The 17,308-nt window shown below is 36.5% G+C and overlaps 1 protein-coding gene across 3 annotated transcripts in view; it reads left to right on the top strand.

Moving 5' to 3' along the window:
• Nucleotides 1–4,957, top strand: part of tspan11 (tetraspanin 11) — a 33,471-nt gene extending 28,514 nt beyond the window's left edge. For all 3 annotated transcript variants that reach the window (XM_022671208.2, XM_022671207.2, XM_022671209.2), the window contains one exon: nucleotides 1,240–4,957. Coding sequence is in view for 1 of the 3 variants with exons in the window: in XM_022671209.2 (XP_022526930.1) it covers nucleotides 1,240–1,299 (60 nt within the window). In the remaining 2 variants the exon portion in view is untranslated. The remainder of the gene's footprint in view (nucleotides 1–1,239) is intronic.
• The last annotated feature ends 12,351 nt before the right edge of the window (nucleotides 4,958–17,308 follow it).

Here is a 17,308-nt window from a genome sequence, read left to right as displayed (position 1 = left end):
CTGATTTTAAAAAACAAATTTTAAAAATATGATATGGTACACCCCTAACTGAGATATTAAAAAATGCAAGCATTTTATCAGGTTTGTAACAAAAGTCAATGATCCAGAATGTAATGATCCTAATAATAATGTACTCCAAATATCTCCATATATCCAGGATTAAAGTAAAATAAATTATACTGGACAGATATAATCTGTCTCTAGTAGATATAAAATGGGAAATGAAAACTGTGTAAATTTCTTTTTTTCAGAAAAGAAGTAGTACCTGATGTGATAATTAAGTGTGGGTGATATGTCACGATATTTCGGGGTATAATATTGGTCTCTATATTATTATAGATTATAAAGCGCATTTTAAGAGACCTTTTAAGGAACTTCTAGTTTAGCAGGTCTGGCTGCTGGGTGGTGTGGAGGGATAGCTAAGTGAAGCTAAGTTTAAGTGAAGCTAAGCTAAGAAAACAAAACTGTAATAAAAAAGACTTTCTTTTAAAGTCAGACGAGCACTGGGTGTTAATCTACACAGATTTCTCTCCTGAAAACTGTTTATTTGGGTGCGTAAAGTGCTTCTGTTTATTTACAGTAAGCTTTAGATTCCCAGATTTCTCCAGAACTAAGACTGGAGCATTAGCGTTAGAAGCTAACCACTCCAGCAGTGCTAGCCAGGGTTAGGAGCAGGCTACAGTCTGATAATACTCGCCTCTGAATGGGGAAATAGCGGTAAGCAAATGGCTAATGCTAATGTTACGTTATTAAGTTATTAAGTAATGCTACGTTGCTAAGTTATTATTTCTCTGAGAATTTTTATGTTCTCAGCGTCACTTAAACTAACTAAGGAATGACCCTTTCCATTCATATGGATGAAACACTAAAGGAAAATGGTTAGATGGTAACAAGGATGTAAATAAATCAGTAAAAGTGTTTAGATAATTAAGCTACTTTATTGTAAGTACATAATTTAAATGTAGGTCTCTCTCTGCATGTCAGCCAGATCTGAAATTCACCTATGGGCTTCTGTGATTTAAGAGGTAAAGCTAATCAATTAATTAACCCCTTAATTTTTTTTTGTTAAATATTTATATTTCTGTTTCGTGCATTCCCTACCATCCAGTAAATGTGGTCAAATTCTAGTGTCCATATAATCATGCCATAGTTGTTTAAGGGGTTAATTTGTAATGTTTATTTTTTGTGTGTTGTCCCATTTTTGTGTATGAACCTCTGCTGTGTTCTGGTGTTTTTCAGATATGTGGGATGGTGTTTACCTGTTGCCTGCACAGACAGATAAAGCTAGACCCGTACTGACCAATCAGCACGTCCGCTGCGGGTCACCCCGACTGCCTGCTGCCAGCCTGCACACACTTTTCCTCTTCTTTTAAAACCCTGAAGTGTATTAATGTGCTCTCAGTTCCAAAGCAGACCTTCTTTTAGTGTTTTCACTCTCCGTTTCAGTCTGATAGGTATGAAGACACATCATGAGTGTGTCTACAGCAAGAGTCTTACCTTTTAATAAGATAGGAGTTGCAGCGAGGATGTAGTGGAATTATCTAATTTACACATCCAGATTTACTCATTTTTAAAATAGATTAAAATAGATTTAAAATAGATTACTAATCTATTTTAATTCAGTGCCTCTGTGAGCTATATTAAATGTTTTAAGACATTTAATCTTTATGCTACTAGATGTCAGCTGCTAACTGCTGGACACAAGAACTGGACCAATGTAGTCTACTTGTTGGAGAATTATTTACATTTTTAAAATAATGTATTAGGCGCTGTATGCATTAGGAAAAATATACATTTTAAAGTGTATTGAAATATTTTTTGAGCTGGGGATATGCTCTGTAAGTGTGTTGTTTTTTTTGCAGGTGTCTGTTAAAGTGAAGCAGCTGAGAGCAGTGAGTACTGACATGCTGACATGCTTTCCAGAATAACTACTGATATAATTGATTTCTACTCACTTCAAACACATTTTAAAGTGTGTTTAAAGTTAAAAGTGTGTTTTAAAGTTGATAAAAAAATAGCCCAATGTCATGCCCCACCATGTTTGTATCCTAAAGTTTGCATCTTTAGTTTTACCACTTGGTGCTACCTAATTTTCTAAATAATGCTGAAGAAAAATATATTTGCTTCTGTAAAAATCTTTTTTTTTTTTTTTTTTTTTTTGTAAAAAAATAATATAATAATACTAATAATAATAACAGGCATATAACCATTAAGTCGACTTCTTTACATCTGTTACAGGGTTATATTTTCCAAAAACAGTTCTTATATTGCAATATTAAAAGACATACAGGGGTTTTATGATCTCCCATTTTAAATTGATAGCCTTTATAAATATGGATGGAGTTGGTTCCCTCTTTGAAGCATCAACAAGAGAAATGAAAGGATTGGATCAGACCAAATCCCTACCTCTTGTTTTAAGTGTAAGCCTTCCTCTTGGAACAGAGTTATGACAGGGGAAGGGGTGAAGAACCCAATCCAGATATAGCTGTAGCAATGTAGCGCTAAGGTTAAGCAAGCTTCAGAAAAGAGGGCAGGTGTTGCATTATTTAAGGTGGAAAGGGGAAAGTAATTTAGCTAGCTAGCTACTGATCTGAACTGTTTTTATGCTTGTTATGAAAGAAATGGTGATAAACAATTGAAGCTACACCTTAAACTGTGATAATATAGTGGTTATCATCATTTTTAACAAGGAAAATAATTACATTTGTGGGTTTCTTTGGTCGCTTGTGCCAGTGCCATCTTGCCAGTGATTCTCATATCCCTTTATTTTGGCTGCGTGGGTGATGTAGCCCTGACCTACCCTTCCAGCCTAACAAGAATCCAGACTCCCTACTCCTAGGTGTGCACGCCCAAAACAGAGGAATAGGGCTTAGTGGTGGTAGGGCCAGGGGTTGAAATGGGATTTGGCCGTTGTTATAAGTGATTTATTTAATCTTGCAGTTTGGTAGTTGTCACTATATTAGCTACTTCCATTACTTATTAGCTGCATTAGCTTTAGCTCCAATGCAAAACTACAGAAGCAAACTTTAGATGCCAAACATGTTTTGACCACGTTGCCAAACTATATCTATAATAAGTGAATACTACTGTTCTTTATGCACACTTGTGGCAGCCATAAAGTGGTCTTTTTCTCACTGGGTGCTTTCACAATGACACAAGATGGTACACCTTCTTTTAAACCTGTTTTGGGACACTATTCTTTTAAGTCTATTACTGGTTTTATAATGTCACAGTCTATGGTGTTCTTCATTATGTCTTCTATTAATACACCTTCATTGTATTCCAAAGTTTTCAGGTCAGGTCTCTGAGCTGTTGTGTGTAATACAGAAAAAAAAACGAGGCCTTTAATGGACCACTGCCTTTAATATCATCAGAGCTGTTAGAGCTGTGAAGGTGTGGATGTGAACATATGTGAAACCTCTGTGCACTCGGTGTTAAATTGCACTACTCAATCCCACATAGAAGCCTTGATAAGGAGTAAATATAAACCCGAGGATGCAAATTACTTTCTGTACGACTTGTCAACTCAAATTTTTTCTCAGTTCAGTTCTTGACGTTTTTGCCACCATATTTCTTTTATGATGAATGAACTGCACTTACCTGAAGCATGCCCAGACAGCCAGGAGATCAGTGTAGCCTCTGCTGTACTGTGTAATCTGATGTAAATGGAACAGTGGATTACAATTTACAACGTAGAGCTACACTGCATCATGTTTAGAATTTATACCAGCTGAGTACTAATAGCATATGCATTATATAAAGTGGACATCTATTTTTCTTGCATTTAAAATTACCTGCCCTGGATGTGTGTGTGTACTACATCTGGGTCATATTCAGAATATAGTGCCTTTTGGTGTCTCATAACTTTAAAAGAAAAGATGTATCCTTGTTTAGACTACACTAAAATTATATTTTACCAACTTAATCACTGTTTAAGCTCACTTTCTATTTCTTTATTTTTAATTTAGCAAAAAATGCTGATTTCAAGAAAATATTGGACTTGTTTCATGGTAAGGTTGTCTGTTTTGTTAAAAATTAAAAATGCATTATAATTTTCTAAAATAATTTTCATTACCCTGCTTTTTTACCATGGCAGGGTGGCTTAAGCCAATATAATGAATATTAGGTGGAAATAAATATTATTAATTGCTGAACATTTAGCAGCAAGTGTCTTCAGTCCCTTAGAAGTAAACCAGTATAAAGTTTGTGATATCACTGTTGTAAAAGGTTAGGCTGTAAAATAGTTATTTAAATAATAAATAATGATCTAATTTATTAAAAATATCTTCAAAACTCTTTCTATACAAGTTGCCATTTAACCACTTGATGTAACAAAAATAACAAAACAATTATATAACTTATATTTTAACATTTTGTTCTAGAAGTCAGGTTGGAACTAGTTCAGTTGAACATTAAAACCTTTAATTTTAAAGCATCTGAATGGTTAAATAGTTAAAACAGAGCTGTAGAACCAAAAACTACACTTTTAAAGGTGCTAGTTTTATTTCCAGCACTAATAAATTCTAGAAATGGGGTCAAGGATGTTTAGTATGTGTCACTTATAAATGAGTTAAAATGACTGAGAATGTGCTGTAAAGATCTTTACACATCTTTTACACATACATCAGTATGTGGCCAGTGGGGTCACAAATGTGACAAACATGTCACCATGTTTTCTTTCTTGTTTTTTTTTTTATTAAATATGTATGAAAAAGTACTTTTAACTATTGCAACAGACACAAAAGGCATGTTATACTGATACTGACCCATCTGTTTGTTGCCTAAATGCCTTAAGACTAATGTGTGTGCTTCAGTGGAGAGGATTTTAGGCTTTGTATATGCAGATACAGCAATGGCATGTACTGTAAGTGGATGTAATACATGTATGTGAGACCTTACTTTTTATACTGAAAGTGAAATGTATGTTTTGCAAAAATATATGGACTATCTAAAGCTATATGACTCTTCCCATTGTTCTTTTTGTGCTGTTTAAAGGTGCATTGATAGATCTTGACCAACAGGTGGAGACAAACACACATTAATCTGCAGATTCTATGTACTGCTTAATGGAAGGCCAAATTTCATCATATTAACCATCAAACTGAGTATAATTAACATTTCTTTTAGGTATTTGATTAAAATTGAGCTGGTATGCAAAGGCAGGCCTATTTAACAGAAGTGTAAGTGTTTTTTTCAGCTGACCAGGGAACTGAACATAAAGGTGCCACACATTCTACAAGGTAGAAGTGTAAAATGAGGCTGTATAAGAGCAGTGTGATTCGTGTATGTGTGTGTGTGTGTGTGTGTGTGTGTGTTAAGGGGATTGGAGTGTGATTCATACACGTGTGTGGGTGTATGCAGTGAACTGCCTCTCGTGCTGAAGCACATTTACAGAGCAGGGTATTGCATTAACATGGCCTGCATAAAAAGACCTGTTGGGGTGTGGAGATGTTGCAGAGTGCTGCTCATGAGTGAAAGCAGATGAGAAACTGACTGCTGTACGAGAGGATCTGGGTACACAACAAACTGCATACAATCTTCTTTATTTATTTTTTTTCCATAAAATATTGGTGTAAGTTTGCATCACCAATTAAAAAAATATTATTTTTAAGAAATAAGAAATGTTGCTGAAAATCCTAATTGTAATAATAGAAAATAATTTAAAAATTTAAAGTAAAACTGTCAAAATATAATGAATAAAAATACATTTCCCTGAACAAATTTTTTAAATCAATATTTTCTGTATACAAATCAAACACTTAGTATCCTCCAAACTTTATTTGTCTATTTTTTTTAGCATGTAATTTTTTGGTTTATTCCTGTTATTAATATGAAATTATGAAGTGGAAAAAGAGTGGACAGACAGCAGAAGTGTCCTGCAGAATTTTTTTAAAACGCTTAAAAGATTTCAGAATGTAAATATGTTTTTTTTTTATTATTAGTGTTTATCACCTACACTTTTGTGTTTGGGTTACATAAGCTATTTTGCAAGACTTAAAGTTCTAGTGAAACTAGCAAATATAAAATATTACAAATGTTTCTATGATTTGGGTGATAGAAACCAGATCTGCCTCAGTTGTTCTTGATTTATAACACTGGGAGATAAAAGCCAGACATCACTGGTTGATCTCATGAGTTAAAATGCATTAATGTACCAATGGTCTCAAATTTATTCTACCTCTTTTGCAGCATGGAAATAAAATATTTTTTTAATCAGCAGTATGTGTTCTTTTTTTTCTCTTAAGAATACATTAATATACTGTCATATAAGCTATAGATCAAACCGCAGCACTTAGAAGCAGAAAGCATAAGTGAACAGGCTCCTCTGGCGTGGACCCCGGGACCCCTGACCCTGACTCTTTCAGGCTGCATTATCCTCTGCAGTAAATGTGCCTGACAGATTTAGGATGGGGATCAAAGCGTGGAGGAGATTGGCTTTGAGGTAGCAAAAGCTTCGCATGTCAGAAGGCCCAGAGCCTCGACCCGTCATCACGGCTGCATAAATCTGCCCCTGTGTTACTGTCAGCATGTGGACATGTGTCAGAACCACGCAGGCCCACCGAGAGATCAAGTGCGCCAGATGTTGCCTTTCCACCCAGGCCTTCGCAAGATGTGGACTAAACACTGAATGCACGCTCAACTGAGCTGAAATACACTGCATTGTGCAAAAGCACTGGATTAGTTTGTTTAATTGGATTAACTTGAGCAAAACTGCACAGTTTGTCACAGTGTATTAAAATGACCATTACTTTTGCGTAGAAGTTTATTAACGGAAAAGGCTTTTGCTGATGTGTTACTCTCAGCGTGTGGATACATGTCAGAACCATGCTGGCCCACTGAGAGCTCCAATACACCAGATGTTAGCTTTCCAGAACAGAACTTTATTGTCTTTTCAGGACATCTTCCAAACATTAAGTCCTGTTCTGTGTTCTGAACTGACCCCAAGTTTAGAGTATTGCGCAGTACCACTGGATTAGGTGCTGTAATTGTATTAAATGATGGTAACAAGCAGATTTAGTCAAAGTTGATTAAGACAGCCATTACTCTTGTGAGGAAACTGCTCTGGATTTCGTTACAGCTTGTTTACTTCCTTTCTTATCCGCCACTAATCTGTGGAAAAGAATCAGCTTGAGCATAAATCACTGTAGCCTTTGATCAAGATGTTGTGACACATTTACTTTCAGGCTTTTTACTAAATGTTGAAATTACTAAATTGCTGTAGAGATTTGATTAGATCAAACAGAAACATCTCATCTTAAACATATTAGAAGCTCACTGTATAGCCAATGCGCAGCAGCACAGTAGATTTCAACCTCTACATTTAAACTGCCACTAAAACCCCATGATTTTAGCTGACTCCACCTTCAGCTCAAATTTGAAAAAGGCAAAAAAGAAAAAATGGGGGGATAGTTTGCGGGGAAACTGGGTGATGTATGGGTTTAGAAGCAGGGCAGGAGGGAGACCCGATTGGCTGAGCTGCATCATCAGCACCAGTGTCTCTCTGATAGCAGTGAGAAGCAGATGGTTGGACGTCAGCAGGAAGAGGGCGGCATTATTGGTTGACTGATTGATCTGCATATTGTGATATTGTGTGTATGTACCAAAGCACACAAAATAAAAACGATAGCACAGTTGATCCCTAGAGGGAGCTGCAGAGGCAAAAATTACCACAATAAAAGTGTTTTTTTTAAAGGTTACGAAATGATAATAAAAAATTAAAGCAAGACTGGTGTGTTTCATTACTTTAAAGGAACACTCAAAAACATTACAATGTAACTTTCATCAGATGTGAAGAAAATTTATTTTTATTTTAAGTCTCTGAAGTGTTATTCTATTGGTCTATTAATAATCTTAATATTTTGACACACTGTAAAGAACAGCTGCTGTGTTTAAATGATGTAAATAATATTTTTTTCACATTTAGTTTTTGATAGTAATAAATATTTTAAATAAAGTAAATAAAGTAATAAACTTTGAATAAAGAAAAGCACTAAGACTTTCCAGACACTGTTTGACACTAATTGTCTGGACTAGAGTATTGAAGTCTTGATAAAACAGCTTAAACTGAAGAACCCATAGTGCTGAATCTCAGATAATTCTGGAGAGTGTGTTTATTTTGGGTTTTAGCAGTTAGGTGTTGATTTTCTCTTAAGGAAACCCACTGATCCAGGGATATCTTATGTTAGTGCAGCACTACAGTGTTTGCTTCAGCTACTCTCGTGACTTTTAATGATTTATTGGTTTACTCATGGGTTCATTTGTCTAGTTAGTGCTTGGCTAGGAGAGGCTATTTTTTTCTCCTGATGAAACTCTACTGTAATGTACTGCTTTGTTCTCTCAGTCCCAGTTCTCCTTCAGGCCCTGTGGACTCGTGTTTTGTGGAGATACAGATCATGGCACAGTGTCCACACACTATTTCTAATTACTTTATCCAGTCACTGAATCAGTGAACCCTTTGCTAATACAGGAGAACAGATGTATATACAGCTTGTAAAAAAATCTCCAATGAAAAGTATCCTACTGCCAACAACATGAGTGTAAGCTTTCAATGCCCATCGAGAAACACATAATGCCCCCTGGCTGTGGGCAGTAAATCACTGTAACTCAATTCTGTGTGATGATAAAGTGCCATTCAGAACTACTGTTATATGTCTTGAGATAACGTTAAAGAAGAAGAGTAAATGGAGTATGGAACAGAAAGCAAGTAAAAAAGTGTCAAAGAAGGACTGTTAAATAGATAAATAAAAGTAATATATATATATATATATATATGTTTTCCCCATTTTTTCTAACTTTCTCCAATTTAACTAGGCCAATTATCTTAGTTATTCAGCAGTATATTCCCTATCACTAACACATGCTTCCTTCAACACATGTGAAGTCAGCCACTACTGCTTGGAGGAAAGTGCAGCGACTACAATGGTTCCAATACATCAGCTCACAGACGCCTTTTGTTGATCAACATCACCCTTTGGAGTAAAGAGAGGAAAGAGTGCCATCTACCCACTCAGAGAGAGAGCAAGGCTAAGTGCCTCGTGCTCTCTCAGGGCTCCGGCAGCTGATGACAAGCTGCATGACCAGGATTCGAACCAGCAGTCTCACGATCATAGCTGCAGCGCTTAGCCCGCTGGACCACTTGGTGCCCCAGGTACATAATATTTATGTAATAAATTATATTTATGTAATATAAATAATATATAATGTTAAAAAAAAAATTACAGATCTACTCTAATCACAAGCACACGTAAACATAAATTGCAAATAAAAATATTGTCACCTAGAGGATATTTGCAGAAAATGAGAAATGGCTACAATGTAGAGCTTTCAGACCTCAATGATGCAAAGAAAACAAATTCATAATTATAAAGTTTTAAGAGTTCAGAAATCAATATTTGGTGGAATAACCCTGGTTATTAATCACAGTTTTCATGCATCTTGGCATGTTCTCCTCCACCAGTTTTCCACACTGCTTTTGGATAACTTTTTGCTACTTCAGTTCAGTTTGGTTTGATGGCTTGTGATCATCCATCTTCCTCTTGATTATATTCCAGAGGTTTTCAATTTGGTAAAATCCAAGAAACTCACAATTTTTAAGTGGTCTCTAAATTGTTTCTCCATAGCTGTATTTACTTTATTTATATGTATTTAAAGAGCATCATCTGCTAGTTTTTAGTAATTTTACGAATATTTTTTTAAAGTAAATACTGTAGCTCTATGTGTCTCATAACAATAAGAAACTTGTATGTAGAACGATAAGCTCTAAAAAATACAGAAAAAGTGAACCCTTGCACTGACTGGGTTTCTGCACTGTGCCAGTTGGAAAATAAACTTAACATAAACATAACATAAACTCAGTCATTACTATCATTAAGTCTTCATATTAAAGCCTGTAAACTTTGTCTTTATGTAATTATTGCTCATTTAACCCTTGTGTGGTGTTCATATTTTTGTTGCTTGTTTACTTTGTTACTTGTATTTAATTCAGCAAAATTAAGCAATTTTACATTAAAATGCTTTACACATGCTTGCTTCACCTAAATCGCAAGCAATATAAACAGCTTACATGGTTAATATTTGCCCTTTACCTTTCTTATGTTACATTTCTTTCAAAAAGTGCTACTCTTTTTTTTATTAGTTTTTTAATAAAATGTAAAAGAAAATGAATTAAACTCAAGATATGAGTAGAACATTTGTTTAGTTTCAAATTTACAAATGAAGCAATGTTTGTTAGCCCTTGGCCAAACATAATGTATGTAATATAAATGTGTGTGTGTGTGGGGGGGGGGGACCTGAACACCACACAAGGGTTCATCTGTCAAAGTTAAGAAGGTAAAAAGTGCCCCTGATTAATGAACTACCCACTGTATTAATAACACAGCATCATCTGTTTATTATTTCCCATACATTAACTAATGGCAATTTCCTCATCATATTTTCTTCATCCAAAGTCAACAACATTTCTATGCTCCTTTATTATTTTTTTTTTTCATTTCTCTGGAACTTCTGATTAATCATAATATTATAGATTATTTTATAAAAACAGAGATGTTGGTCTGATCAGATCCACAGGACCACAGCACATTACTCATCCCGCAGCTCTATGATGTAGTTTACATAATGCTTTTATCACATCGCTCCCTCGTAAAGCTGGACAATATTTTTAGCTTTCAGCACAACAGACTGGGCTAATATTTTGACAGGTATAAATCCTGAATTAAACACTGCAGAACACTGTGTGGGGAAAAGCAGGGGCTGCTGATAGGATTAATAATTTGGGTGTCAGGAGCAGCTGGCATTTCTCTAATACACAAATACAAGAGCTGGAGGCAAATGCCAGACAGTGTTTCATACAAGTGTGTTTTACTACTCTCAGTAGAGCAGTGAGTTTTTTTATACAGTGTGTATCTCAAAGTAAGAGGACTGAGCTCATTCTCTCCATGTTATGTTATATTAGAGCGGGGTGTGATATTAAATCAGCACATGCGATGTCAATATCTTCGCTGTCCAATGAAAAACAAGTATCTTCAATTTTTGACGATTTTTAGTTTAATATATAATTTGAACAGAAAAACTCTCTCTTACACTGTGCCAAAATTTCTTGATGAACAGACCAATAGAATTTCTTCAAAATAATAAAAAACCAATAGAAATTCTTCTGAACTCTTTTTACATTTACTTCCATTGAAAGTTTAGAAGGTTTTATCTCTCTCCTGTAAAGTTGCTGTTTTGGAGAAACTTGTTCTTCATTGGACAGCGACGATATGGGCATGTATGTTTTTTAATATAGCATTTTCTGTTCTCATACAGAGTTCCCCAATGGTGGTACAAACTACCTTCCACTACCAGATCAGAAGAATCTCTCACTATCTTTAATAAACTCCTGAAGACAGATATCTTCAAAGAGCACTTACTCTCCTAACACCTCTAACTAACTACCTTCTACTACCAGATCAGGAGAATCTCTCACTATCTTTAATAAACTCCTGAAGACAGAGCTCTTCAAAGAGCACTTACTCTCCTAACACCTCTAACTAACTACCTTCTACTACCAGATCAGGAGAATCTCTCACTATCTTTAATAAACTCCTGAAGACAGAGCTCTTCAAAGAGCACTTACTCTCCTAACACCTCTAACACACTAACTACTTCTAACCTCATTTCCTTCTTCCCCTCCTTCACTCTCTATTCCATTATTTCCCTTCGACCTCCTTTAGGCCCTATCTAAAGATGTTTTACCTTTAACTTCTATTACTTTTGTACTTGACTATTGTAAGTCGCTTTGGACAAAAGCATCTGCCAAATGTAATGTAATGTAATGTAATGTAACTCAAAAATAAGAGTATAAATGATTTATCAGTTATTTGACTGGTGATATTATAGAAAAGCTGTGATTGATGTGATCTGTGATTTATGTTATGTTCTGGTGTGCTGACCATACATCAGCTTTAATCTGTTCAGAGTGTTACATTATTAATCTGTAGTATTATATCTAAATAATAAGAGTGTTATAATAGAGTGGTCAACTAAGGATAGCATTTTTTAGCATTCTGTCAGAGGTGATTATTCAGTGGCACATTTCCCAGACACAGGGTGTGTTTTATACACTTCCAAAGTATGATGGAATGCAGCCTCAGCCATTTTTGTCTTTGGGGAGAAATTAATTACGTATAAAGCTATATCAACCTCTCACATTCTCTGGTTAACTGACTACTTTCCACAGGTTCGAGTCACTGTTTAAAAAAATTGATACATGCACAAATACGGTCCATTATAATATTTTTTTATGTATAAAAATAAAAATGATACTATCATATATTTAAAAGATAATTAGTTGTTAGTTCCATAATTAGTAAAGTTCAAATAACGCTGATCAAAAAGCTATTAATGGTAATTTTACATTCATTTCAAATGCTTTTGAAAACAAATATTTATTATTTTTGAAATATTCAAATTGTATATAACTACAATGTTGGCCCCACATATGTACAGTAGTATAAATATGTTTGGGCAACTCTGATAATTATTATTATTTTTTTTATTTTTTCATTTTCTTCCCAATTTACATGGCCAATTACCCAACCCAACACACCAGGAGGGTGAAGACTAACACATGCTTCCACCGCTTCTTTTCGAGCTGCTGCTGATAGATAGATAGATAGATAGATAGATAGATAGATAGATAGATAGATACTTTATTGATCCCCGAGGGGAAATTCTTGAAAGCATTGCTGAGGAAAGCTCAGCGACTCGGTTCTGATACATCACCTCACAGACGCTCTGTGCTGCAGACATCACCCTAGGAGTGATGTGATGGGGAGAGAGCGCCATCTACCCACCCGGAGGAAGCAGGGCCAATTGTGCTCCCTCTGAGCGCCAGCAGCTTGATGGTAAAGCTGCATGAGAGGGGGTTCGAACCTGTGACCTCCCGCTCATAGTGGCAGCGCTTTAGACCGCTGGACCACTCAGCGCCCCCTGATCATTTTTTTCATGATTTTTCTTTATAAATCATTGTACGTTTCTCACATAACATTCCCAGCTAGATGAATACTAACATTAGGGAAGCGTTAAATATAAGATTCCCAAAATTAGATTACAAAAATAAAACATTAACACAAGTGATGTTGCAGCAACATTACCAGAAAGGTACCCCTAAGGTGATATCATGTTTAAGGAACAAGATAATTAAGTTGCAGGCATGGGAATAATGATAAAGCTTGCTTTACTGTATATTAATGCCCATGAAGAAACTAAATGTTATATCAAAGCTCCTTTAATCCAAGGATAATTTTTGTAAGAAAACGTAGAGAGAATTTTTTTTTTTTTCATTTTAGAATGAATTATGATGATATTTTGGAGTCTCTGGCAGTGAGGCGTGGCTTATTTCTAAAAAAAACATGCTAAAAGCTGACAGGCTCAGAGGCAGGCGGCATTCCCACGCCTTAATAAGTTGCGGCCACGCCTTAATTATTTCATTCTCACGCATTAGGGTCTCATTCTCACACCTTAATTATACAGTTTCCTTGCATTAGGTTCTTGTTCCCACGCCTTAATAAGTCGTGGCCAGGTCAAAGGATCTCAGTCACATGCCTAAATAAGTTGTGGCAACGCGTTATTGTTTTTTTTAATATTTTTCTTTACATGATGTCACCTTAGGGGCTCTGAAAGAATGTTTAAAAATATTAAATTACATTTTTGTTAAATAAAAATGTTAGAAAATAATAAATAAATAAAAAAAAATTAAAGGTTGAACGTTTAGAAAACATTAATTGGCTTATTTTTGTCCAATGGCAGAGTAACATGGGTGTGTGTGTGTCTGTGTGTGTGTTTTTGTGTAGAACTCTAGCTGACTTGGAGTTATGCATACCATTACACACACACACACACACACACACACACACACACACACACACACACACACACACACACACACACACACGGAGATCCTTTTCCACCCCACCACAATCCTGCTGAGCACTGCAAGGCCTTCAGATGATCTGACACACACACACGCTTCACATTACAACAGGCATGTTCCCTGCAGGTCCTGGAGGCATCGCTCTGCATGTCTTTGTGTGTATGTGTGTGGGTGTGAGTGTGTGTGTGTGTGAGTGTGTCTGTATACGGGGTAATGAGGTGAGATAGGCTCATGGTTCTGAAGTATGTTATATATCAATGTTAGTTTTATTAGCTGTGGATGAACACTGAACAAAATGGCTGATCTAGAGAGTGGAGTGATAGATGTATTGCCTTATCTGTCCAGCAGAGGGCAATGTTTGCCTATAGTCGAACAGCTGGGTAAATTATTCACTGATGGCATTTGTGACTGTATCCACCCAGGGAATAATTGCATTTAGTCCAGATTGTACTCAGATTTTATTGGGAAATCTAATAACACATTGATGCATGTGCATCAGATTATGCTTTGATTAATCTATTTTGGTGCTGTGCTGATCCATCTAAACTTTAAGGGCGTTTTCACACCAGCACTATTTGGTCCGGTTAAAACGAACTCTGGTCCGTTTGTAACTTTAGTGCGGTTCGATTAAGCAGGTGTGAAAGCAGTAATCGCACTCGGTGTGGATCAAAAGAACCGGACCGAGACCAGCTAGAGGAGGTGGTCTCGGTCCGGTACCAAGCGAACTCTGGAGCGGTTCGCTTGTGGTGAGAACGTGATCCGGTCTCGATCGGATCCAGCTATTTATTTGAGCTAAACTGCTGATAAATCTAGCACAGTTTAAACTGATATATTAGCCAGATAACGTGCGCTGCACGTAGAAACACTGTGTTTGAAAGTGCAGCGTTTCAGCGTTCAGTGTTAAAGCACAGATATTTGCGCTGGAACACAAAATCTTCTCGCTATATTTACTTTTTTCGTATATTTATATTTAACATACTCCTGTGTCAGACAGCTCTGACAAATCAGAGGACACAGGCTGCTCGCGTGGTTTATTGATGCGCATTTTGGTGCGTTTACATTTATGCCTATGTGAAACCAGACCGAACAGAGCGAGAAAACGCTCCAAGTAAACGAACTCATTAACTGATTCGGACCAGAGAAACAAACTACAGGTGTGAAAACGGCCTAAGAATTTAGGGCGTTTTCACACCAGCACTATTTTGTCCGATTAAAATGGATTCTGGTTCATTTGTACCCTTATTGCAGTTCAATTGAGCAGGTGTGAAAACAGTAATCACACTCGGGTGCGAGACCTGCTAGTTGAGGTGGTCTCCAACCTCAAATAACCAACTAATCACCAATTAACCAAATAACACTAATCACCACAGCTATGAATAATCGCTGTCTCTGCTGCTCCATGCTGTTTACACGTGTGGTGTGTGCTGCATTCACTACATTCACTACTCACAGACGTAAGTGTATATCTGCGCTGCACGTCCTTTTGAAAATACTGTGTGTATTAAAAGTGCAGCGTTTTAGCGTTCTGTGTTAAAGCAGCTTCAGTCTGCACAGATATACACACAACACAGAAACTTCTCGCTATATTTACTGTCATTCTCCCGCGCCAGACAGCTCTGACCAATCAGAGGACACAATGTGCTTGCGTGGTTTATAGGTGTGTAATTGGGGAGTGTTCAGGTTTATGCCTGTATGAAACCAAACCAAACAGATCTTAACAGTGTGAACGAGCAGGTCAGTTTCCACTGCCAAGAAGTGCAGAGGCGCTACGCCCTTTAAATAGCAATACGCCAAAGTCAGAATGCACCTAGCTCTTAAAGGGAATGGCAAGTGACACAGTAATAGTTTATTTCACATTATGCCCAAAACACACCCATGATTAATTACAAAAAATTGTATATGCCTTTTGAAACAATTTAAGTGAATGAACTCATCAACTGACATCAATCCAGACAATAGAAACCTATTACAGGTGTAAAACTTTCACCCTTAGACTAAAGGTTGAAAAAACCAAATAGATCATTTTTAGAAAAAAAATAAGATCACGGGTGCGTTTACACCTACCTTGATGTTACAGACCATTTGACCTTTCAGTAAAAGGTGTAAAAGGTGCCATTAACTACAATCTGGACCAAAGAACCAACATTTGGATCAACTAAAACATGGTTCCATTTTTTTCTGAATAGTTAAGACTTTAATTACAGGAAGTTAGTACAGGTCACCGTCAACCGTTCAGCAACAGAAGAAGCAAAATAATCTTTGTTGTGTCTAAAATCCAACACTCCTTTACTTACTGACACACCACACAACATTATAGGCTTATGACTCCTGTATCTACTGTAACTGTAGATTAACCCTAATTTATAAAGAGAACAAAGAGGCATCCCAGTGGAATCTGCTGCAAGCAAAGTGCAAAAGGAGCCTTAAAATTGGTAAAACACCTTGAAATGCAAATTACTTATTTAACTATATTCAGAGTGGTCCTGTGGTGTAAAGAGCTGCCACTATGATCAGGAGATTGCAGGAGATAGTTCGAATCCCGATCATGCAGCTTGCCATTAGCTGCCGGAGCCCTAAAAGAGCACAATTGGACTTTCTCTCTCTATCTGGGTGGGCAGATGGCGTTCTTTCCACTAATCACTCCAAAGGGTGATGTTGCTCAGCACAGGGCTGCGTCTGTGAGCTGATGTATCGGAACAGAGTCGCTGCACTCTCCTCTGAGTGCGCTGTGTTGCTACTCGGCAATGCTGCATCAGCAGCAGTTCAGAAAGAGGCGGAGTCTGACTTCACTTAACATGTATCGGAGGAGGCATGTGCTGGTCTTCACTTTTCTTGTGTTGTGGCATCACCAGTGATCTATAGCTGAGTAGGGGCTGAATGGGTCGGACAATCGTAGAAAATTTTAAATAAAATAAAAAAAGGAATAAATAAAGTTAAATGCACATAGAATACAGATAAAAATACATGTAAATTCATGTAATACTATAGTTATTCTTAATACTTTATTCTTTTTTGAGACATTGAAATATTGATTTAATTCTGGAAATTGTGTATCTAAATTATCTCAGAATTTCCCACTAGAAATTATGACTTAGTAAAGGAAGTGTTCATGTGCAAAGTCAGGAACTTATACTTAATACTTATAATTCCAATAGACAGAAAACACAGCCTTATTCTCTGTCCAGAAATCCAGAAGTCCTACCAGCATCAGCATTCAGAACTCAGCTTGGAAATATCCAGTTATTACTGCTAAATACCTCACTTTGAAACGTGGCAGCAGCGAGGGATAAATAATTAATGATAAATAATTACGCAGATTAAAGAGAGGGAAGAGAAAGAAAAACAGATGCAGGGGGCGAGGTCACACGGGCGTTAAGACAAATCACCATGACG

Source organism: Astyanax mexicanus, chromosome 2, assembly GCF_023375975.1.
Source record: "Astyanax mexicanus isolate ESR-SI-001 chromosome 2, AstMex3_surface, whole genome shotgun sequence".
Lineage (NCBI taxonomy): Eukaryota > Metazoa > Chordata > Actinopteri > Characiformes > Acestrorhamphidae > Astyanax > Astyanax mexicanus.
This window is presented reverse-complemented; position numbering and strand designations above follow the sequence as displayed.